At 38.4% G+C, this 18,723-nt stretch overlaps 1 protein-coding gene across 1 annotated transcript in view; it reads right to left on the reverse strand.

Moving 5' to 3' along the window:
* Nucleotides 1-18,723, reverse strand: part of LOC138753096 (CUB and sushi domain-containing protein 3-like) — a 691,055-nt gene that overhangs the window by 494,943 nt on the left and 177,389 nt on the right. The window contains exon 3 of the mRNA XM_069915685.1: nucleotides 13,033-13,145. Within this exon, the coding sequence (XP_069771786.1) occupies nucleotides 13,033-13,145 (113 nt within the window). The remainder of the gene's footprint in view (nucleotides 1-13,032; nucleotides 13,146-18,723) is intronic.

The following is an 18,723-nucleotide window of genomic DNA, read 5'->3' on the forward strand; positions in this document are numbered from 1 at the left end:
TCCAGGCTATTGTTGAAGCTGTTTGCTACTGGAGACACTTTCTAGCCGGCAGAAAATTTACTCTGGTCCCCGATCAGAAATCTGCAGCCTACATGTTCAGTACTAAACACAAAAGTAAAATCAAGAACGATAAGATGGCACGCTGGCGAATAGAACTCTCAACTTCTAATTATGAGATCCAGTACAGACCGGGCAAGTTAAATGATCCCTCTGACGCATTGTCACGATCTGCTGCTGGTGCTCAGCTGGAGGGGCTAAAAGAGATCCATAGCAGACTGTGCCACCCAGGAGTCACGAGATTCTTCCACTACGTAAGGGCTAACAACCTTCCTTACTCTCTGGAAGAAGTCAGGAAAATGACTAAAAGCTGTCCTGTTTGCACAGAATGCAAACTGCAATACTTCAAAGCTCTGGAGGCCACTCTCATCAAGGCAACCCAACCTTTTGAGAGGATTAGCTTAGATTTTAAAGGACCGTTACCTTCCAACAACAAAAATGTACATTTCCTTACTGTAATTGACGAATATTCCAGGTTTCCCTTTGCGATACCCTGCCCTGACATCTCGTCAGCGTTTGTCATTAAGTCACTTGACCGAATTTTCAGCATTTTTGGTTTTCCCAATTACATTCATACAGATAGAGGCTCAGTATTCATGACTGAACTGCGGCGAGCCTTGCTATGAAAGGGTATTGCCACCAGCCTTATCACAAGCTACAACCCGCAGGGCAATGGGCAGATTGAAAGGGCTAATGCTACAGTCTGGAAGACAGTTAATTTTGCTTTAAAAAAAACATGGTAACCCTGTTACCCGGTTGCTGCCTGAGGTATTACATTCTATTTGGACTTTATTGTGTACTGCAACAAATCAAACACCTCATCAACGTATGTTTGCCTTTCCTAGGAAATCAGGAACTGTGATGGACTGGCCAGCCTGTTTATCGGAGCCTGGAACCGTGCTGCTGAAGAGCCATGCTTGGGCGCGTAAAACAGACCCCCTAATCCAACCAGTTCAGCTACTGCATACTAACCCCAACTACGCTCATGTTAAATTCCCAGATGGGAGTACTGACACTGTACCCCTAAGAGATGTGGCCTCACCTCGTTCGCCCCTTCCTCGCACCCCTACTCAGAGGGAGCCTGAGAGGTTGGACTCGCCCCCCCAGCCTGTGACCCCTAGTAAGCTTTCAGATGGCCATGCTGAGGCTCCACTGCCTCACGCTGGAGATTCTGGAGTGGGTCCAGAAGCCAGTCCTTCCCACACTACAGACCCAGGACTTGTACCAATTCCCAAGGTTGCAAAGGAGCCATCTGTTTTGAGACAAATCACCAGAATTCATAAACAACCTGATAGGCTGACATATTCATAAAACATCTCATTATATTTCGATTGCCTGCTGGATTCTGGCGTATTTTGGCTGTTGGAATCTCTCAAGGCCAAATATGGTATCATGTATCACTTGCCTCAGTCTTTCCTAGCAGCTGTTCTTTTGAATTTAAACCTTCTTCTGCCGATGGGGGGGTGGGGGGGTGAAGTCTGTGGTGAATGTCTACCAAGCTGCCTGTCTCCCCTCTGGTGAACCTTGCTAACATTGGCTGTGCATTATCTCTACTGTTAAGGACAATCCCCTTGGGTATAACTGTATATGCATCTATTGTCTTTCATTATTGTACCATGAGTTTCTGCTAATAAAAGCCATGATTATTGTTTGACCACATCGTCTTTGTCTACTTCATCAACTGGCACTTCAAATGGATTCCTCTGTCTACTTGATCTAGTTAAATAAAATTTCATTGAAATCTGACCATTAGTCACAAAATTTGCACGAGGTTCCTTATAATATTTTAGCCCACTCTCTAATATTGATCCTAATTTATGTTTCCAAAACTCCAAACAAGAAATGCCATACTAATCTATCAAAAGCTTTTTTCTACATCTAAAGCTACAGCTATACTCAAACCTCCTCTCTTCTGAACCTATTGTATTAAACTAATCAATCTTTCAACATTATCTGCAGCTTTCCAAATCTTAACAAAACCCGTTTGATCCGGATGTATTAATTTCAGTAAATATTTTAACAGTCTATTTGGTAACATTTTAGCTAGTATCTTTTAATCTAGATTTAACAATAAAATTGGTATGTATGATGTTGGTTTCAACAGATCTCTATCTTTCTTCAGTTACATGGTAATAATTGCTATATGAAAAGGAATTCAGCAGAGATTTAATTTGTACTGCTTGATTTAATACCTCTAGAAAAGGAGGTATCCAAAGATCCATAAATTTCTTATAAAACTCCACTGGGAATCCATCTTCTCCTGGCAATTTATGGCTTTGAAAGGAATTCATTACATTCATAATTTCTCTTACTGTGAAATCACAATTTTAATGATTTCTTCTTGATCATGTGAACTAGGTAAATTTATGTGAGATAAAAATCTACTTACCTTATTCTCATCTTGAACTGATTTCAATTGATATAATTCCATATAAAAATCCTTAAAAGAATCATTTATCTCCTGAGACTTATATGTAATTACTCCAGATTTCTTTGTAACCACATTTATTGTTCCAGACATCTGTTCTGCTTTTAACTGCCTTGCTAACACCTTATGTACTTTTTCTCCAAATTCATAATATCTGTTTAGTTCTTAGAATTATTTTTTTTTTGTTCTGACTGTTTGAATAGTATTATATCAAAGTTTCTTATTAATTAAAGATTTCTTCAGTAGCTTTCTTCTGTATCTCTTTTTCCAAATTATCCATTTCTTGCTCCAATTGGTTAGTCTCTTTCATATAGTCTTTTTTTTAATTAGCAGAATAACATTATTTGTCCTCTTAAGTATGCTTTAAATGCATCTTAGAAAATAAATTTATTTTCCATAGAATTAATATTTATTTCAAAGAACAATTGGATTTGTTCTTTTATAAAATCACAAAAATCCACTATCTTTTAACAAGATAGAGTTAAACCTCCAAATATATTGAAAATGTTAATAGAGGAGAATGATCACATAAAATTCTTGCCTTGTATTTTAAACATTTATTTCTTTCTTGGAAATGTGCTGATATCAGGAAAAAAAAATCAATTCTTGAATAAGAATAATGTTTATAAGAATAATATGAATAATCCATTTCTGTAGGATTCAACCTCTGCCATATATCTATTAAATGTAATTCTTTCATCAGCTTTAGTGTCCTCTTAGCTGCTTTCATTCTTACTACTGACATTGATATTGGATCTCAACAAAAGTTAAAATTCACTCCTATTAATATCTTTTCATGTGATTCTGCTCAATGTAAGCAAGTTTCTTTTATAAAATTCTCATCAATATTTGGTGCATAAATACTCATCAGTGTCCAGATTACATTATAAATTTGACAATGAACTATAACTATAACATATCCATTATAATCTCTTGAATTTTCACCAGTAATGCTTTCTTAATTAAAATTACTATTCCTCGACCTTTGAAGTTAAAAGATGAAGCTGCGACTTGACCTATCCAATCCCTCTTTAATTTTAAATGTTCTTTCTCTGTCAAGTTTGTTTCTTCTATAAAAGCAATATCCATTTTCAATTTTTAATATAAGCTAATATTCTCTTCCTTTTGATCATACTGTTAAGCCCGCTAACATTGAAATTTAAAAAAAAATTAAATCATTAGCCTTATCCGTTATCTTAAAATCCTGTCTCTCCCCATCTAAATCTTCCAGGTCCCTTTTTCCTAAAACAATGAACTCCTGCTAAACACTCTGTCCCAAAGGAGAAAAAAAAGAAACAGTAAAAAACATAAAAATACCCCCTAAAAAATGCTGATTATAGCAAACAGCACTACCCCTCTCTACTATATAAATTGTGGCAGTAGACACAAAAAGGCACATAATGGTTGAAACAAACAAGTAGACTGATCCCTCTCCCCCACCCCCACCCCCAACCTGGGGAAAATTTTCTCACAATTTAAATCAAAAAAGGACAGTTTCTTAAAAAACATCAAATATATTTTCATGATTGACAAAGTTTTTTCCTTCAAATCACTATACGGTCCTTGTTCATGGCTTACAACTTGAAGTGGTGCAGTTCCCTTCAGTGAAATCTGTATCTGCAGATCTTTTCTCAACCAGGACTAGAACCTTCTAAACTTTTCTGAATTTCCTCCATAATCCAAGGAAGAGATTCAGCACAAAACCTTGCTTCTCTTTCATCTTCAAAATTTTTGGAAGATCATTTGGAAAAACACCTTCAACATTGCTAAAAATCGAAAACTAGATCTATAACCGTTTTTCCAAAATTACTTTTGCTGAATTCAAGTTTTTCCTTCTCTACACATTTCTACTCAAATCCAGAAAAAACACAACTTTATTTCCACCAATCACCAGAGGTCCAGCTTGTTGTCTTGCCCTCTCAATTTCCAGTCTTAATTTTTTTTCCCCTGTCTTGATAGCGAAGGCACTTAATCAATACTGGTCTAGGTGGTTAGGGTGCCAGCGGTTTTCTTCCTTAATGCGCTATTGACTCTTTCTAATTCAATCCCATTTGGAAAATTCTCTTCTCCCAAAACTTTAGGAATCCATTTTTCAAAAAAGTCCAGTGTTCTCATTTTCTTCAGTATCTTCCTTAAGGTCCACAGTCTTGACATTATGTCTACTATGGTTTTCCAATATAGCCATTCTTTCCATCACTGCTTTCTTCTGCTTTTCCCAAAGCATGTCTGAATTCTCCACCCTTTCCATGCAAAATTCCACCTAATTTTTTACAATTTTCATGTCAAATTCAACCTTCTTAACTCTCCCTTTAACTTTAACAATATCAGAATCCACATTTTTCAATCAAATCTAATGTCATTTACATTAACTGCATAGTCTGCATATTATCTTGTAATTTATCAAATCACTCCACCATTAATTTATTTTTTTAAATTTCTGAACTTTGTCTTTTATCCTTTGGAAGGACTCTTACCACTCCTTTACATTCCATTTCTTCTGAATTTTGATGCTCTCCTTCATCTTCTTGTTCTCTGCCAAATAATGATTGTGAAGAATCTGACAGCTTTTCTCCAGCTGCACTTCCACTCATCTGCCAGCATCACCAGTTGTGGCACTATTGAGTCTCCATTCCAGGGCTCTCTCCTCCTCTCCATATATGTGCAGGTGTTCTCCATGATACCTGCACAGAACTTCCTCATATTCCTCCAGAGAGATGGGTCTGACTCCAGCACTATCTTCCCCAGCTCCCTGGGAGGTGGTGCTGATGTTGGGCGCATGGATTCAGAGATCGATTTAACTGACCTGAGAGTCTTCAGAATTTGAGCCTCCAGCTCCAACTTCGAGGTAGGCTTTTTTTTCTTCCATCATCTTCATTTCTAGATTTTCCTCACTCGAGCTGCTTTCTTCCCTTTACCGACCATAGCAATTTTTGTCTTGGTACCTTCCAAAGATTTTAAAATAATTAATTTTTTCCAAAAATTATTTTTAATTCGGGTATTTAGATTAAATCCCTGGGAGAGTACGGGTTTCACCTCCTGTACCTATGCCATCACACTCTGCCACTGTTTTCCCCTCCCCCCCCCCCTAACTTCTAAGCTTTTGATCACATTTGGAGCCTGTAGTTGCCATTTTTCAACATGAAGAGGTAAAACACAAAAGTCTGCAGGCCCTCTGCCTCTGCTTCCCCAGCATTTTGTTGGGGCAGCACATTATGTCATATCGTGTTGAATGGATCAAGCCTGAAATGTTAGTATCTATCTTTATCTTTGCTATACAACGCCAGCTCTTCAGCGCTTGACGTCCTGCTTTGCGGAAACTGCCAAAATATTTGGCCTGGAAGTCAGCCTGAAGAAAACTGAGGTCCTCCATCAGCCAGCTCCCCACCATGACTACCAGCCCCCCCACATTTCCATCGGGCACACAAAACTCAAAACGGTCAACCAGTTTACCTATCTCGGCTGCACCATTTCATCAGATGCAAGGATCGACAATGAGATAGACAACAGACTCGCCAAGGCAAATAGCGCCTTTGGAAGACTACACAAAAGAGTCTGGAAAAACAACCAACTGAAAAACCTCACAAAGATAAGCATATACAGAGCCGTTGTCATACCCACACTCCTGTTCGGCTCCGAATCATGGGTCCTCTACCGGCATCACCTACGGCTCCTAGAACGCTTCCACCAGCGTTGTCTCTGCTCCATCCTCAACATCCACTGGAGCGCTTTCATCCCTAATGTCGAAGTACTCCAGATGGCAGAGGTCGACAGCATCGAGTCCACGCTGCTGAAGATCCAGCTGCGCTGGGTGGGTCACGTCTCCAGAATGGAGGACCATCGCCTTCCCAAGATCGTGTTATATGGCGAGCTCTCCACTGGCCACCGTGACAGAGGTGCACCAAAGAAAAGGTACAAGGACTGCCTAAAGAAATCTCTTGGTGCCTGCCACATTGACCACCGCCAGTAGGCTGATATCGCCTCAAACCGTGCATCTTGGCGCCTCACAGTTTGGCGGGCAGCAACCTCCTTTGAAGAAGACCGCAGAGCCCACCTCACTGACAAAAGACAAAGGAGGAAAAACCCAACACCCAACCCCAACCAACCAATTTTCCTCTGCAGCCGCTGCAACCGTATCTGCCTGTCCCGCATCGGACTTGTCAGCCACAAACGAGCCTGCAGCTGACGTGGACTTTTACCCCCTCCATAAATCTTCGTCCGCGAAGCCAAGCCAAAGAAGAAAGACAACGTATACTGTTTGACCTGCTGAGTTTCTCCAGCATTGTGTTTCAATAGGAGGATCAGAGTTCCACCAATGAAAGTTAAAGAAGCCATTAAGAGGCTGAAAAAAACAAGAATAAAACAGAAAGGCATCACCCAAATCATAGGATTACTAAAAATCAACTGTATGGAATATCATTAAGAAGAAAGAGCGCATCCTTCTGGAGGCAGGTGTGGATGTGTCAATTTCTATTATCCGCAGAAGATTTCATGAAGAGTAATTCAGAAGTTACATTGCAAGATGCAAAACAATAGTTCACCACAGAAACAGGATGGCCAGATTTCAGTTTGGCAAGAGGTATTTAAAAAAAAGCCTGGAGATTTCTGGAATAAGGTCTTGTGGATAGATGAGACCAAGATTAACCTGCATCAGAGTGATGGCAAGGGCAAAATGCGGAGATGTAAAGGAACTGCCCAAGGACCAAAGCATACCACCTCTTCTGTGAAACATGGTGGTGGGGGTGTTATGACCTGGGCATGTATGGCTGCCACAAGTACTGGTGCACATATCTTCATTGATGATGTAACTGCTGATGGGAGTAGTAAAATAAATTAAGGTTTATAGAAACACCTATCTACTCAATTTTGAGTAAATCCTCCTACACTCACTGGATGGTGCTTCATCCTACAGCAATACAATGATCCTAGACATACCGCTAAAGCAACAAAAGAGTTTTTCAAAGCTAGAAAATGGAAAATTCTTGAATGGCCAAGTCAGTCATTCAGTCTAAATCCAATTGAGCATGCCTTCCATATGTTGAAGAGAATACACAAGGCCAAACCCCCGAAATAAGCAGAGCTGAAGATGGCTGCAGTAGATGCCTGGCAGAGCATCAGCATCTGGTGATGTCGTTGAATCACAGACTTCAAGCAGTCATTACATGAAAGAGACATGCAACCAAGTACTCAACATGACTATTTTATTATACATACCTTTGCAATGTCTCAAATATTGCGATGCCCTGAAATGAGGGGACCATGTATAAAAAGTGCTGTATTTTCAACATGGTCAAACTGAAATGTATACGAATAACCTTGAATAAAATCTGGAATGTGCACTTTAATCACATGTGAATTGTTTGATTACAAATTTAAAACTGTGGAACACAGGGAGAAATAAGTGTCTTTATTCCAAAAAATATGGAGGAAATGTATTTATTCCAACTCTAATTTAAGTGATGCTATTAAAAAGTGGAACATTGCATTAAACAAATCTGTTATACTAGGGAAGGATTGATTCTATAATAAATATCCTGATGCCAAAATATGCGCAAAGTACAGTCATTTAACATTCAACAAATAATTTTTCACAACTAAGCAAAAGAGTGAATTATGCTGGTGGATAGTTTTGTTGTCCCACATGATAAACAAGTTATAAAATATACTGTAATTGATGTGAACATTACTTGAGTTACACTGTCAAATGTATTTTCTTGTCATGAGCAATAATTTAAATTAAAATAGTTGATGGAAACAAATTTATAGTTCATTTTTTTAAAATCCATTAAGATTCCCAGGAGTCAGTGCAAATGTTCTTCAAGAAAGCATGCCCTTGAATCTTCCTTTCTCATTGCACCAGACTAATAGAGCAGTCAGGAAACCTTATGATAAACATCACCGCAACTAATCTAAATCAGTTTGCCTCAAGTGAATGACCATCTTCCATTGTCCGTTTCTTCCAAAGCATGCAATCTCTGTTTGCTCTCCCTCAACTAATGTCACTGACACCCTCAGTTCAGTGGACAGCAGAGGATCAGCAGTAAGCACAAGTCCTGGCATTTATTGACACAACCTATTAACACTAAGGAAAGATCATTTTGAATTATTGCACTAAATGGAACCTATTACAATAATTCTAAATGTTTGCTGATCAATCAGTTACTGATTTCTGAAAGATTGCCACAACCACCGAATTCACTTCTAAAATTCCCAACACACTTGCATAGGTTGATGCAATCATATCGACGATCATTTGAATTAAGCTTAGAAGTCACATCCCAGTATTTATTAAACTCACATCTTCAGCTCCACATAATTACTTACCCACAGTAATCTTTAATTTCCTTGCCTATCGAGAATATATCTACCTCTGACCTAAAGTATTGTTTACTCTTTGAGGAAGAATGTACTAAATGCTCTTTATCCTCTGAGAAAAAAATAATTGCCTCTTGTGCTTTAAAAGACAGAGGATTACATTATTTTAAAACAAAGGATCTGAGTTCTAGATTCTCCCACAAATGGAAGCATAGTCTCCTCACGGACGTTGGAAAGACCCCCATTAGATCTTATCCGATACCCCTCCAAATTTAGGATACAATTCACTTCTGACAGTCAGCTTTGGATCTGAAATATTAACAGTTTCTCCTTCCATAGATGATGGCTGACTATTTACAGCTTCTTGGTTTTTCTTTTATATTTCATGTCCCTTCACAAACGAACCTCTCTAAAATTTCCTTATCCGATAAGCCGTTCATTTCAGATATTAGTCTTTGTGAACCTTCTCTGAAATGCTTCCAATGTATCAACACCTTTCTTTAAAAAGGATTTCAATATTACTTGCATCACATCAAGTTCTCTCACTAGTGCTCTAAATGTGGTTTTTATTAATTTCTCCTACTAATAAACTATAACACATTCTTGGTTTTCCAACATGTGGGTATGACACAAACACTCTAGATCTTTTTGTGTACCAGGATACACAAACTCCTCTGGATTTCTTAGCTCTTGAATTGTTCACCATTGAAATAATACACTTTTCCTTTGCTTCTCATAATGCAAGAATTCTCCCATGTTATACTCCATTGTCAATTTTGCTATCAATATTCCTTTACATGAATTCATCACAGCTATTTTCCTACCTTTACTTTTTTAGTTTCTTTTCTCTCCTTTTTTTTTGGCCTCTTAAACAGCACATTCTTTGCAATGAAAAAGAAACCAAATTAATTATTATCAACTATAATTACAACATCAGTAGTTTAGCACAAGGTAGCAATTTTATACCTGGCATACTATAGTGAGGAACAATTACCCAAGTTTTTGAAAGCAAATTGTGGCAAATTATGAAAAGAAGGAACCGTTTCAAGGATTGCCCAGCTCAGTTCCTATCAAGTATAAATACACTTGCCCTGCAAACACTTGAAATTTAATAACACTTTTTACTATTGTTAATATGAAGTATCCCACGAACATGTGATGGATACATTTTTTCAAGGTATCCATCCATCAAGGTTGGATAAATCAGTGTTTGCAATTAGTTATTCAGTTTGTCCTTGCCTTGCTGGTTAAATAATTTGCTGATTGTGCAGTGTAAACAGAAATTACCACCACACTTCAGATTCACAGTTCTGTGTTCCATTTATCCAACTGAAGAAGACTTGTTTTGAGAAACAGAAGTGGGAGGAATGGGTCTTGGAAGCACAAGGTCAAATTACATTTGGTGTGTTCCAAGCTGATATCTGTACTCATATTCAGGAAAATGTATTGTTGCCCTGATTTCAGTCTGTGAACTGTTTGACTGCAGCTTCCTGCTTAGAATCCGTTTGCCTCTTCACCGCCAGTTAGCATGTTAAATAGGTGCCACATTTTGCCTAAATGCCAAATTGGCTGTTGTAAATTAAAATAAAAACCTGTTGAGATGTGGCTGCCTTGCTTTAAAACATTTCAATATTAGAATGCAAGACGCTACCGATTCATGAAAGGGTGTCAATTGCAGTAATTTCAGAAAATAACATGGGAGAAAGAGAAGGAAAGAGTAAAAGTTTGAAAACAACATGAGAGAGAGGCTTTGCAAGATAGATAAGTGATTACAAAGTGCAGGAGTTCATTTATTTCTGTTAGGTGACCTTGGCTAATACAAACAAGCAAGAAAAAAAACTCCTCACACTTTTGAAGTACACATCTTGTGCTCGGTGGGAACTTCAGGAGGTCTGCTCCATGTTGGACAGTCCCAGGTACAGAATGCTTAGTCACCTAGAGGAGCTTGAGCTCCAGGTTTTGCAGCTTAAGCCACAGCTGACATTGCCACAGCCCATCCATGAGGGTTCATATTTCATGTACATCACACTTTAAAAGGGGTCTGAAGGATGTGCAGAGAGAGGGAATTCACCATTGCCAGAGAGGCATTAAAAAAAAAGCAGGCAAGTCATTCAGGAAACCCAAAAGAGAATGTTTACTCCTGAGTTTTGAATACTTATTAGGAAGAAGCTTCTCCTGCGAAGTAAATCTTGAGCCAGTGGAATGGTATCAAGAGTTGTTAAGCTGTACATTTGAGTGCAAGAGAAACAATAATCAGTGCTTTTATTGTTAGTAGAAAAGACCAGCAATTCTGATGTCACAAACATCTCTCCAGGACAGTCTTTTGTCTCTGGTGCCAGGATGAAGGAGATTACTGATCAATTGCTGTAACTCAACTGTCAAGTGTCTTAGTTTATAATGAATACCAATAACAGAATGATTTGAAAAGAGAAGAGATTCTGCAGGTAAATAATGAGAATATTTTTAAAAATCGCACTTCATCATTTGTAATGACCTTTTTCACTTTGCCCAATATATGGGAAATAGACACAAACATTTTGAAGTATATCCAACATAAAGAATGCAAATATTTCCAGATAAAAACCAAGTACATCAACATTTAAGTGAATTTCACAGAGCAGCTTATCCACTTCTGCAATTAACTATGCATTAAAAAAAATATCAAATTTTATATTTGTGGCAAACCTCCTTTATGCAAATTTCCTGAGCACATTATTCACAGGATTTTGTCTTTTGAAAGGGCAGTTACAAAATCGATCCATACATTCTCATATAGAAGTTATCAAGAATGAATGAAGAACACATCAATAAAAAATATTTTATTTTTCTGTATCAGTTCCTTTATTAAAATCATGAAAAAGTTTTCAAGAACATAAAAGTGCACGCCCATGAAGAATTTAAATTTGTTTCCCCTAAAATCATTTTGATGTAAAGGAAGAAATATTGCCACAAACCTTATGGTTCATCTTGTTGAAAACGTTAAAATTCAATTTTGGACGTGACATGTTCTAAATACCTATGAATCAACAGGAAAATGTCTAACTTGCTTACACTTTGACCTCAAACATATTATTGATTTGTTTGTTAGTACCATATTGCATCAAAAGCAGGTTATATGGTAAATTAATTTTAAAAAATTGTTATTGACTCAAATGAATAAAGAGAACAGCACAAATAAAATAAAATGAAATTATCTCCATTTGATGAGTTAATACCCAAATACCTAGTTTTGACAAATAAGTTGTCTCATCAAAGCCAATCTGGTCAAGCTTGAGTAGAAGTAGTGAATAAGAGCTACTCCTTGAATAGAAGCAAATCAGTTGAACCCCTAGAAAGCCTTAAACATTATTGATTTTCTAATACCTGTAGGACAGATTGGTGAATCTTGCCAAAGAAATGCATTGTTCTTCATGAAAAGAGACCATCCAATGAAGACCTAATACTGAATCCTTTCTTCAACTGCTCATTAAAAAACCTGATGATTCAAGCTACGATTGGATTGATCATGTACATTTGATAAAGCACTGGAACACTTCAAATCCATGAGAAGAATTCAATCAGAAGTCTGAGCTCTTCCCCAGAGTTACCCTGCTCTTTTCAATCTTGATCAACTTATCACATCCATGGCATTATACAATGCCTGAGTATATGCTATTTCAGGGATCAAGACTCACAGGTACTTAAGAAAAGCAGGCAGATTTGACATGAATTCTTAGACCCCCCTGATGAAAATAAACATCACAAACAGTGCTCGAACACATTGAAACGTAAAATTCAGTTGGTTCTATACCTACACAAGATAAGCAGAAAAAGCAGCCGAAACATAGTCCTTCTTCCAGCGAGTTCTTTACATAATCCATTAATGCTCATCACATTTCAGAACAAATAACATCTCATTACCACATGCTGAATATCCATCAGGTTAGATTTTGTAGTCGCACTATTAAATATGCAAGTGCACGTTTTATTTTTCCAGTGGAAAGATTCACATGCAGAAACAACAACACACAAATCCTCAAAAGCACATTCCAATTTAGAGTATAAAATGACAAAGAGTATTGCAGATTTTGTTTTCAACACAGAATGCAACAGCATGTGATGCACACAGAAAATTAGCATTGAATAGTTGTACTGATAATATGATTGCAAGAATGAAAAGAGATGTATAACAACTTGAAAGCATTGTGACTTGCCTATTTCTTTTGAAGAACACATTGACATTTTCCTTGTCTTACCTTGATAGAATAATTTGAATCCATGTGCACTGACGGCAAAGTCACTTGTAAGTCGCAAAGCAAACACAGAACCAGTGCTTGTCACAGGCGCAGGTATCTGAAAGCCAGTTAACCTACATCAGAGAAAAATAGAACACAATTCATTAAAATCATATACACAGAGCCATATCAAATTTAGAACGAATCATCTTTCAAAATGAAAGCTCAACATTTTAAAAATGGTTCATATTAGCACTATTTCTCACTTAACGTGCCCTCTCCTTCATCTGTGAAAGACATCATCATATAATGAAGTAAAGAAAGCCTGAACATTTTGAAGATCTTTAGAAACTGAAACTGCTAAAATAGTAGAATATTTATCACATGGCATTTGAAATGGATGAAAGTTTCAGAGTTACTTATGATGGCAAGTACAGAATTCTTTGATGACCACAAATGCAGAAATTGTACCTTGGTGTCCAATTCATTCCATTGTTTCACATTATGCAAATAATTTCTATTTTTGACCAATGATCATATTCTATACTCATCAGATTCCACTACTGGTAGCTTTTGTTTCCAATCATCATCCTGAGCTTCACCCTGCATAACACACCTATTCCCCCCTGACCCCTTCCTCTCCCTTTGTCTGGCACCTGCCATTCATCAGCTTCTGTTCCCCAAGTCCATCCTCATTCTCCCCATCTGTCTGTCATTCATCCCCCCCCCCCTTCCTGGTTCACAAATCCCCGAATGTTCCCCTCAAACCCCACCTACCCAAACCACATTGTACTGCCCATCTCTCCTCTGCATTCTCAATCTTGAGAAAGATGCTCCATCTGAAAAGTCAACAATTCTTTTCCTTTCACTAATGCTGTTTGACCCACTAAATTCCTCTAAGATATGGAGTTACATATCCATAGGTAAGTGACTGCAGGTTCCAGCATCTGCTGTCACTTGTGTCACCAATGTATCAACTAAGCAAGCCTCAGCCATCTGTGAAATTGATGTCAGTTCAGGATTTGTCCAATGAAAGAGCCATCCCTACTGGGATCCCTACATTGTGAGACTGCTCCTTTGATCCTGAGTCAGTTGAGTTCCTCAACCAACTCTTAAACACAGAGAAACTATTTCCTAGCCTGTTGAATTTAGTTTATGTTCAATTATTTTTAAAATATTTTAATGATAGCAAGACTTTAAATATCTCTGAACACCAGAGACCTTAGAAAGTAATGAAAATGCCTCAGAGCTTTGAGTGACTGCATAGAAGTTAGTGAAACACATTTACAGCATTAACAATCAGGACCAGACCAGGGTTCGAATCCAGTGCTGTCTGTAAGGAATTTGTAAGTTCTCCCTGTGTCTGTGCTGGTTTTCTCTGGGGGATCCAGTTTCCTCCCTCCATTCAAAACATATTGGGGGGAGGGGGTTGTAGGTTAATGGGGTGTTATAAATTGGGCAGCACAGACTCGTGGGCCGAAATGGCTTCTTTCTGTGCTATATGTCTAAATTTATTAAAGCTACTCCTCAAGACATGATTCCTTTAAAAACCTCCAAGGTATCTCTGGGAAGGAGGCTTTAACTACATTCACTGCAACCTCATTGTCACCCAAACATGATTGCACCAAGCAATGGCAGGGAGAGGTTTCAGTGAGTAGTCAGCCATAGGGAGATTTTAAAAAAAGCCTTATTCACGTAACCCATCAATAACATGTTGCTACTTCATTATAAAGTGCCTGGAAAACTTTGAATGACACATTACACAGAAAGTGAACAGTAAATACCTCCAGATAAAGAATGAAGATTAAAGAGAACAAGGAACTACAGATACTATCATCTGAAGCAAAAGTTACAACTGCAAGAGGAACTCAGCAGGTCAGGAAATATCTGTAGAAGCAGAGGGATGGGCAGCATTTTGAGTCAAGGCCCTACAACAGGATTCATCTCAACCCATTGAGTTCTTCTGGCTTTTTCTTCATACAAATAATTATTGGAATGGTTTTTTTTTCTGTTTCCTTGTCCAATCCATGGAAATTTGGATGCATTCACTAAGGACTGATCAGCCTCCCATCTGCCGCAGATAAATGGAGGCAGGTGGAGTCCAGGAGCAGAGACCTTGGTGGCAGTCAAAGTCCTATAAGATCAAGCTCATGATCCTATCTTGACTCTAAATAACTTAGGAAAAACAGATATGGGACACACACCCAAGTCTGATCAGTCTGCGATAGGCCTGCCTTGGCAGAGGGTGTCTGAAGCACCCAGTGATACCAGAGAATACAACTGAAGGTGAGTCCGATACTGGTTAATATTCCCTAGTGGTCATCCTCCATTATTGTAATTGAGACAACCGACCATACTAACTCAATGAGAGAAGCTCAATCTAGCCAATACTGAAATGTCAGAGATTCAAGTTCTTTATTTATATTGCACAACCTCATCCTATATTAATTCTGATAATCCAGCATCTGATTATTTGGAAATCCCAATTGTTCAATATTTGGCTCAATTATTTGTTCACTAAATCCTTATAATCACCATCTTACTTTTCAAAGTTCTATACATTTTCAAGAACATATATGTAACACCACAAGAATGCAGTGGAAGCCAGAGTGGGGTTTGGAAACAGCAGGCAAAAGGCAATCAACATTGTGAAGGACTCCATGCACCCCTCACGTAAACTGTGATCCATTTTGCCCTCTGGTAGGAGGTACCGTAGCACTCCGGCCCTAATGTCCAGATTGGGCCATTTTTTTTCCCCCAATCCATCAGACTCCTGAATTCCCAGAACATATGTGGATAGTGTACCGTGGAATTTTACTGTATACATCTTAATATTTTATTGTCTCCAACTTCTATTCTAGTATTATGTAAATATGCTCCATGGTCCTGGAGAAAGACGATCTCATCTTTACCGTGCGAGCATGATATGAATGATAAAGGTGACCTGACTTGGGTCAGGAAGTTGAAAGAATTGAAACTGATTTCAAAAGCTACAGTAGACAAATTGAATCTCATTGGGTCTCATTTCCCACCCCAACTTTAAACTCACCAGAGCTCAGTCACCGGTTTGCATTACATACATTGGAAAACATGTTATATTATAATGTAATATGTTAAAAAAAAGTAAAATAAAAGTGCATTGAAGTTACATGTATAACATCGAATCGTTCAGAAAATATGCTTATCTGGCACCACCATGATTATCTGCATTTTGCTCTAATAACAGCCAAAGACAAGGTATATAATCTAATTCATAGCACCTGAGTTATAATAGTAACTGACATATTATGTGACGCTCTAACAATTTGATTAAGACTTGCCTGAGAACTGATTGGGCATTGCACAGAAAGTAAATACCTCCATAAAAAGAATGATTAGAATGACTTTCTAACCATTTCCTTGTCAAATCCAATGGAAATGTACATGCAATCAATAAGAATAGTATTAATAAGTGAAACAGGTAAGCCTGCAGATGCTAGGCTTGGAATGCAATACACAAAAGTACTGCGGAAACTCATCAGGTCACACAGCATCAAAAGAAAAACAATTTAACCAATGTCTTGGGACTGAGCCCTTCATAAAGATATGAGCAAAAAGCAGGCAGGACCTTGATTGAAATGGGAAGGAGGAGAGAAAAGGAGGGAAGAAGGGATGGGGGGGGGGGGGCAGGAGCACAGGCCAACAAGCAAGAGGTCAGAGGTGGATAAGTGTGGAAGGGGAGAATAGAAAAGCTGAGGTAAAAGACGGAGGGAATAACTCTCTGAAAGGGGAGGGAAGGGACTGGGGAGCTGAAGGAAGGGGGACAGATGGATAGGAAAAGAAAGATAGAGACAGGTGAGGGGCCAACCAGAAATTGGAATTGATATCTGATTGAAGAGTTCCTAGACAGAATATGTAGATTCAGTTTGACAATGCATGAGGCCATGGACGGACATTGGAGTTAGACTGAGCTGTGGAAATGAAATTGCTACCAATGGGATATCCCCATTATTGCAGTGGACAAAGTGAAAGTGCTCAACAAAATGATGTCCCAGTCAGCTTCCAGTCTCTCTGATGTAGAGGAGATCACAATGTCAGTGCCAGATGCAGTAGATTACTCCTGCAGATTCACAAATGAAGTGTTGCTTCACTTGATAATGAGGGAGGAGTGTGGGCACAAGTGGAGTATTTCTTGCAGTCACAGGAGGAGGCATTATTGGGAAAGGATAAGTGGAATAGGCAGTCCCAAAGGAGCAAATCCTGTGGAAAGTGGAAAGGGGAGGAGAGGAGATGATGTGTCTGATAATGGGATCATGTTGTAGGTAATGGAAATTGTGGAAGATAACATGTTGCATCAGAAGCAGGTGAGATGGTAGCTAAGGACAAGGGGAAATCCTGCCCTTGTTGAGGCAAAGGAAATATAGGAGATGTGGGTAAGGGCCACGTTGTTGGCAGGAGAGGGGAAGCCATAAGTTTTGAACATCTCAGATGAACTACAATGGGAGACCACATCCTGGGAGCAGATAAGATGGAGACATTGAGAAAAAGGAATAGAATCCTTCCAGGGGACAGGGTATAAAGAGGTGTAGTTGAGTTAAATGTGAAAGTTGGTGGGTTTGTAGAAAATGTCTTCAGAGAATTTCTCTTGAGAAGGAGATCGAGAGATCGAGAATGGGATTAGTGTTGCCAGAGATGAACCAAGTGAATCTGAGGTCAGGGTGAAAATTAGCGACAAAGTAGAAACCGTTGGTGAGCACATTATGGGCATGCAAGGCATCACCAATGCTGCAGAGGAGAATTTGAGGTGCCTTGTATAGGCTTGTATAGCTAACAAAAAAAGTAGACATGGCTGGAACCCATGTGTAAAGGTTAAAACCTTGCTATTGATTCTTAGATAATTTTGTGCCTGTCTCTTTAAGAGAATTACTGTTGCCAGTGTTACCTTAGTGACTATGTAATATGCCATAATATCTGCCCAAGCTAAGTGTTTGTTCGTTTTCCACAAGATGTGAAGGAAGTGTGAACATGATAATTTTTTCTTTGAATTTTTGTATCTCTATATATCTTTGTATTTTATAGCAGTCGACAATAATTGCTTTGTCACTCATCATTATTTAAGACTTGTGGCAATGCTTTGCAAGATGTTCATCTGTTCTATCAATAAGCAACAGATTTGATTTAATAGAATAAAGAGATCTAAATTTGGGATATTGCAGCTCACACTTTGGAAGATGATGCTTTAAAATTAGGATATATTAGCATAAGTGTCACCTAATATCATGTGGTTACCCATGGCTACCTCTTTGACTTGTAGAAGGTGGGATGAGTCAAAGAAGTAATTGAGGGTAACAACAAGTTCTGCCAGGCCAAGGAAGGAGGTGGTGGAAGGGTTTGGTTGGGTTGGTTGCTGAGAATGAACCAAAGGAGTTAAAACCTTCCAAATGGGAATGGGGATGTATAGAGATTAGGGTTTTTGCCATGCAGAGGTGGCATAGTAAAAATATATAGCATCAATATTTATTAAAAATATTTCACAAAGTACATCTGTTTAGAATGCAATTCTGCATCATCTGTAAGCAAACAAGAAGGAAACCAATCGAGAAGATGCACGTTATGTTGACATTGAAACTGATTAAGGTGCCTGATACATATGCAATGAATTTACAAGCTCTCTGGCTCGTCGAAGTCAGCATCATAAAAAAAAATAAGAAACACAAAATTTCGGGTTGGTGG

The sequence above is a fragment of the Narcine bancroftii genome, chromosome 2 (assembly GCF_036971445.1).
Source record: "Narcine bancroftii isolate sNarBan1 chromosome 2, sNarBan1.hap1, whole genome shotgun sequence".
NCBI lineage: Eukaryota > Metazoa > Chordata > Chondrichthyes > Torpediniformes > Narcinidae > Narcine > Narcine bancroftii.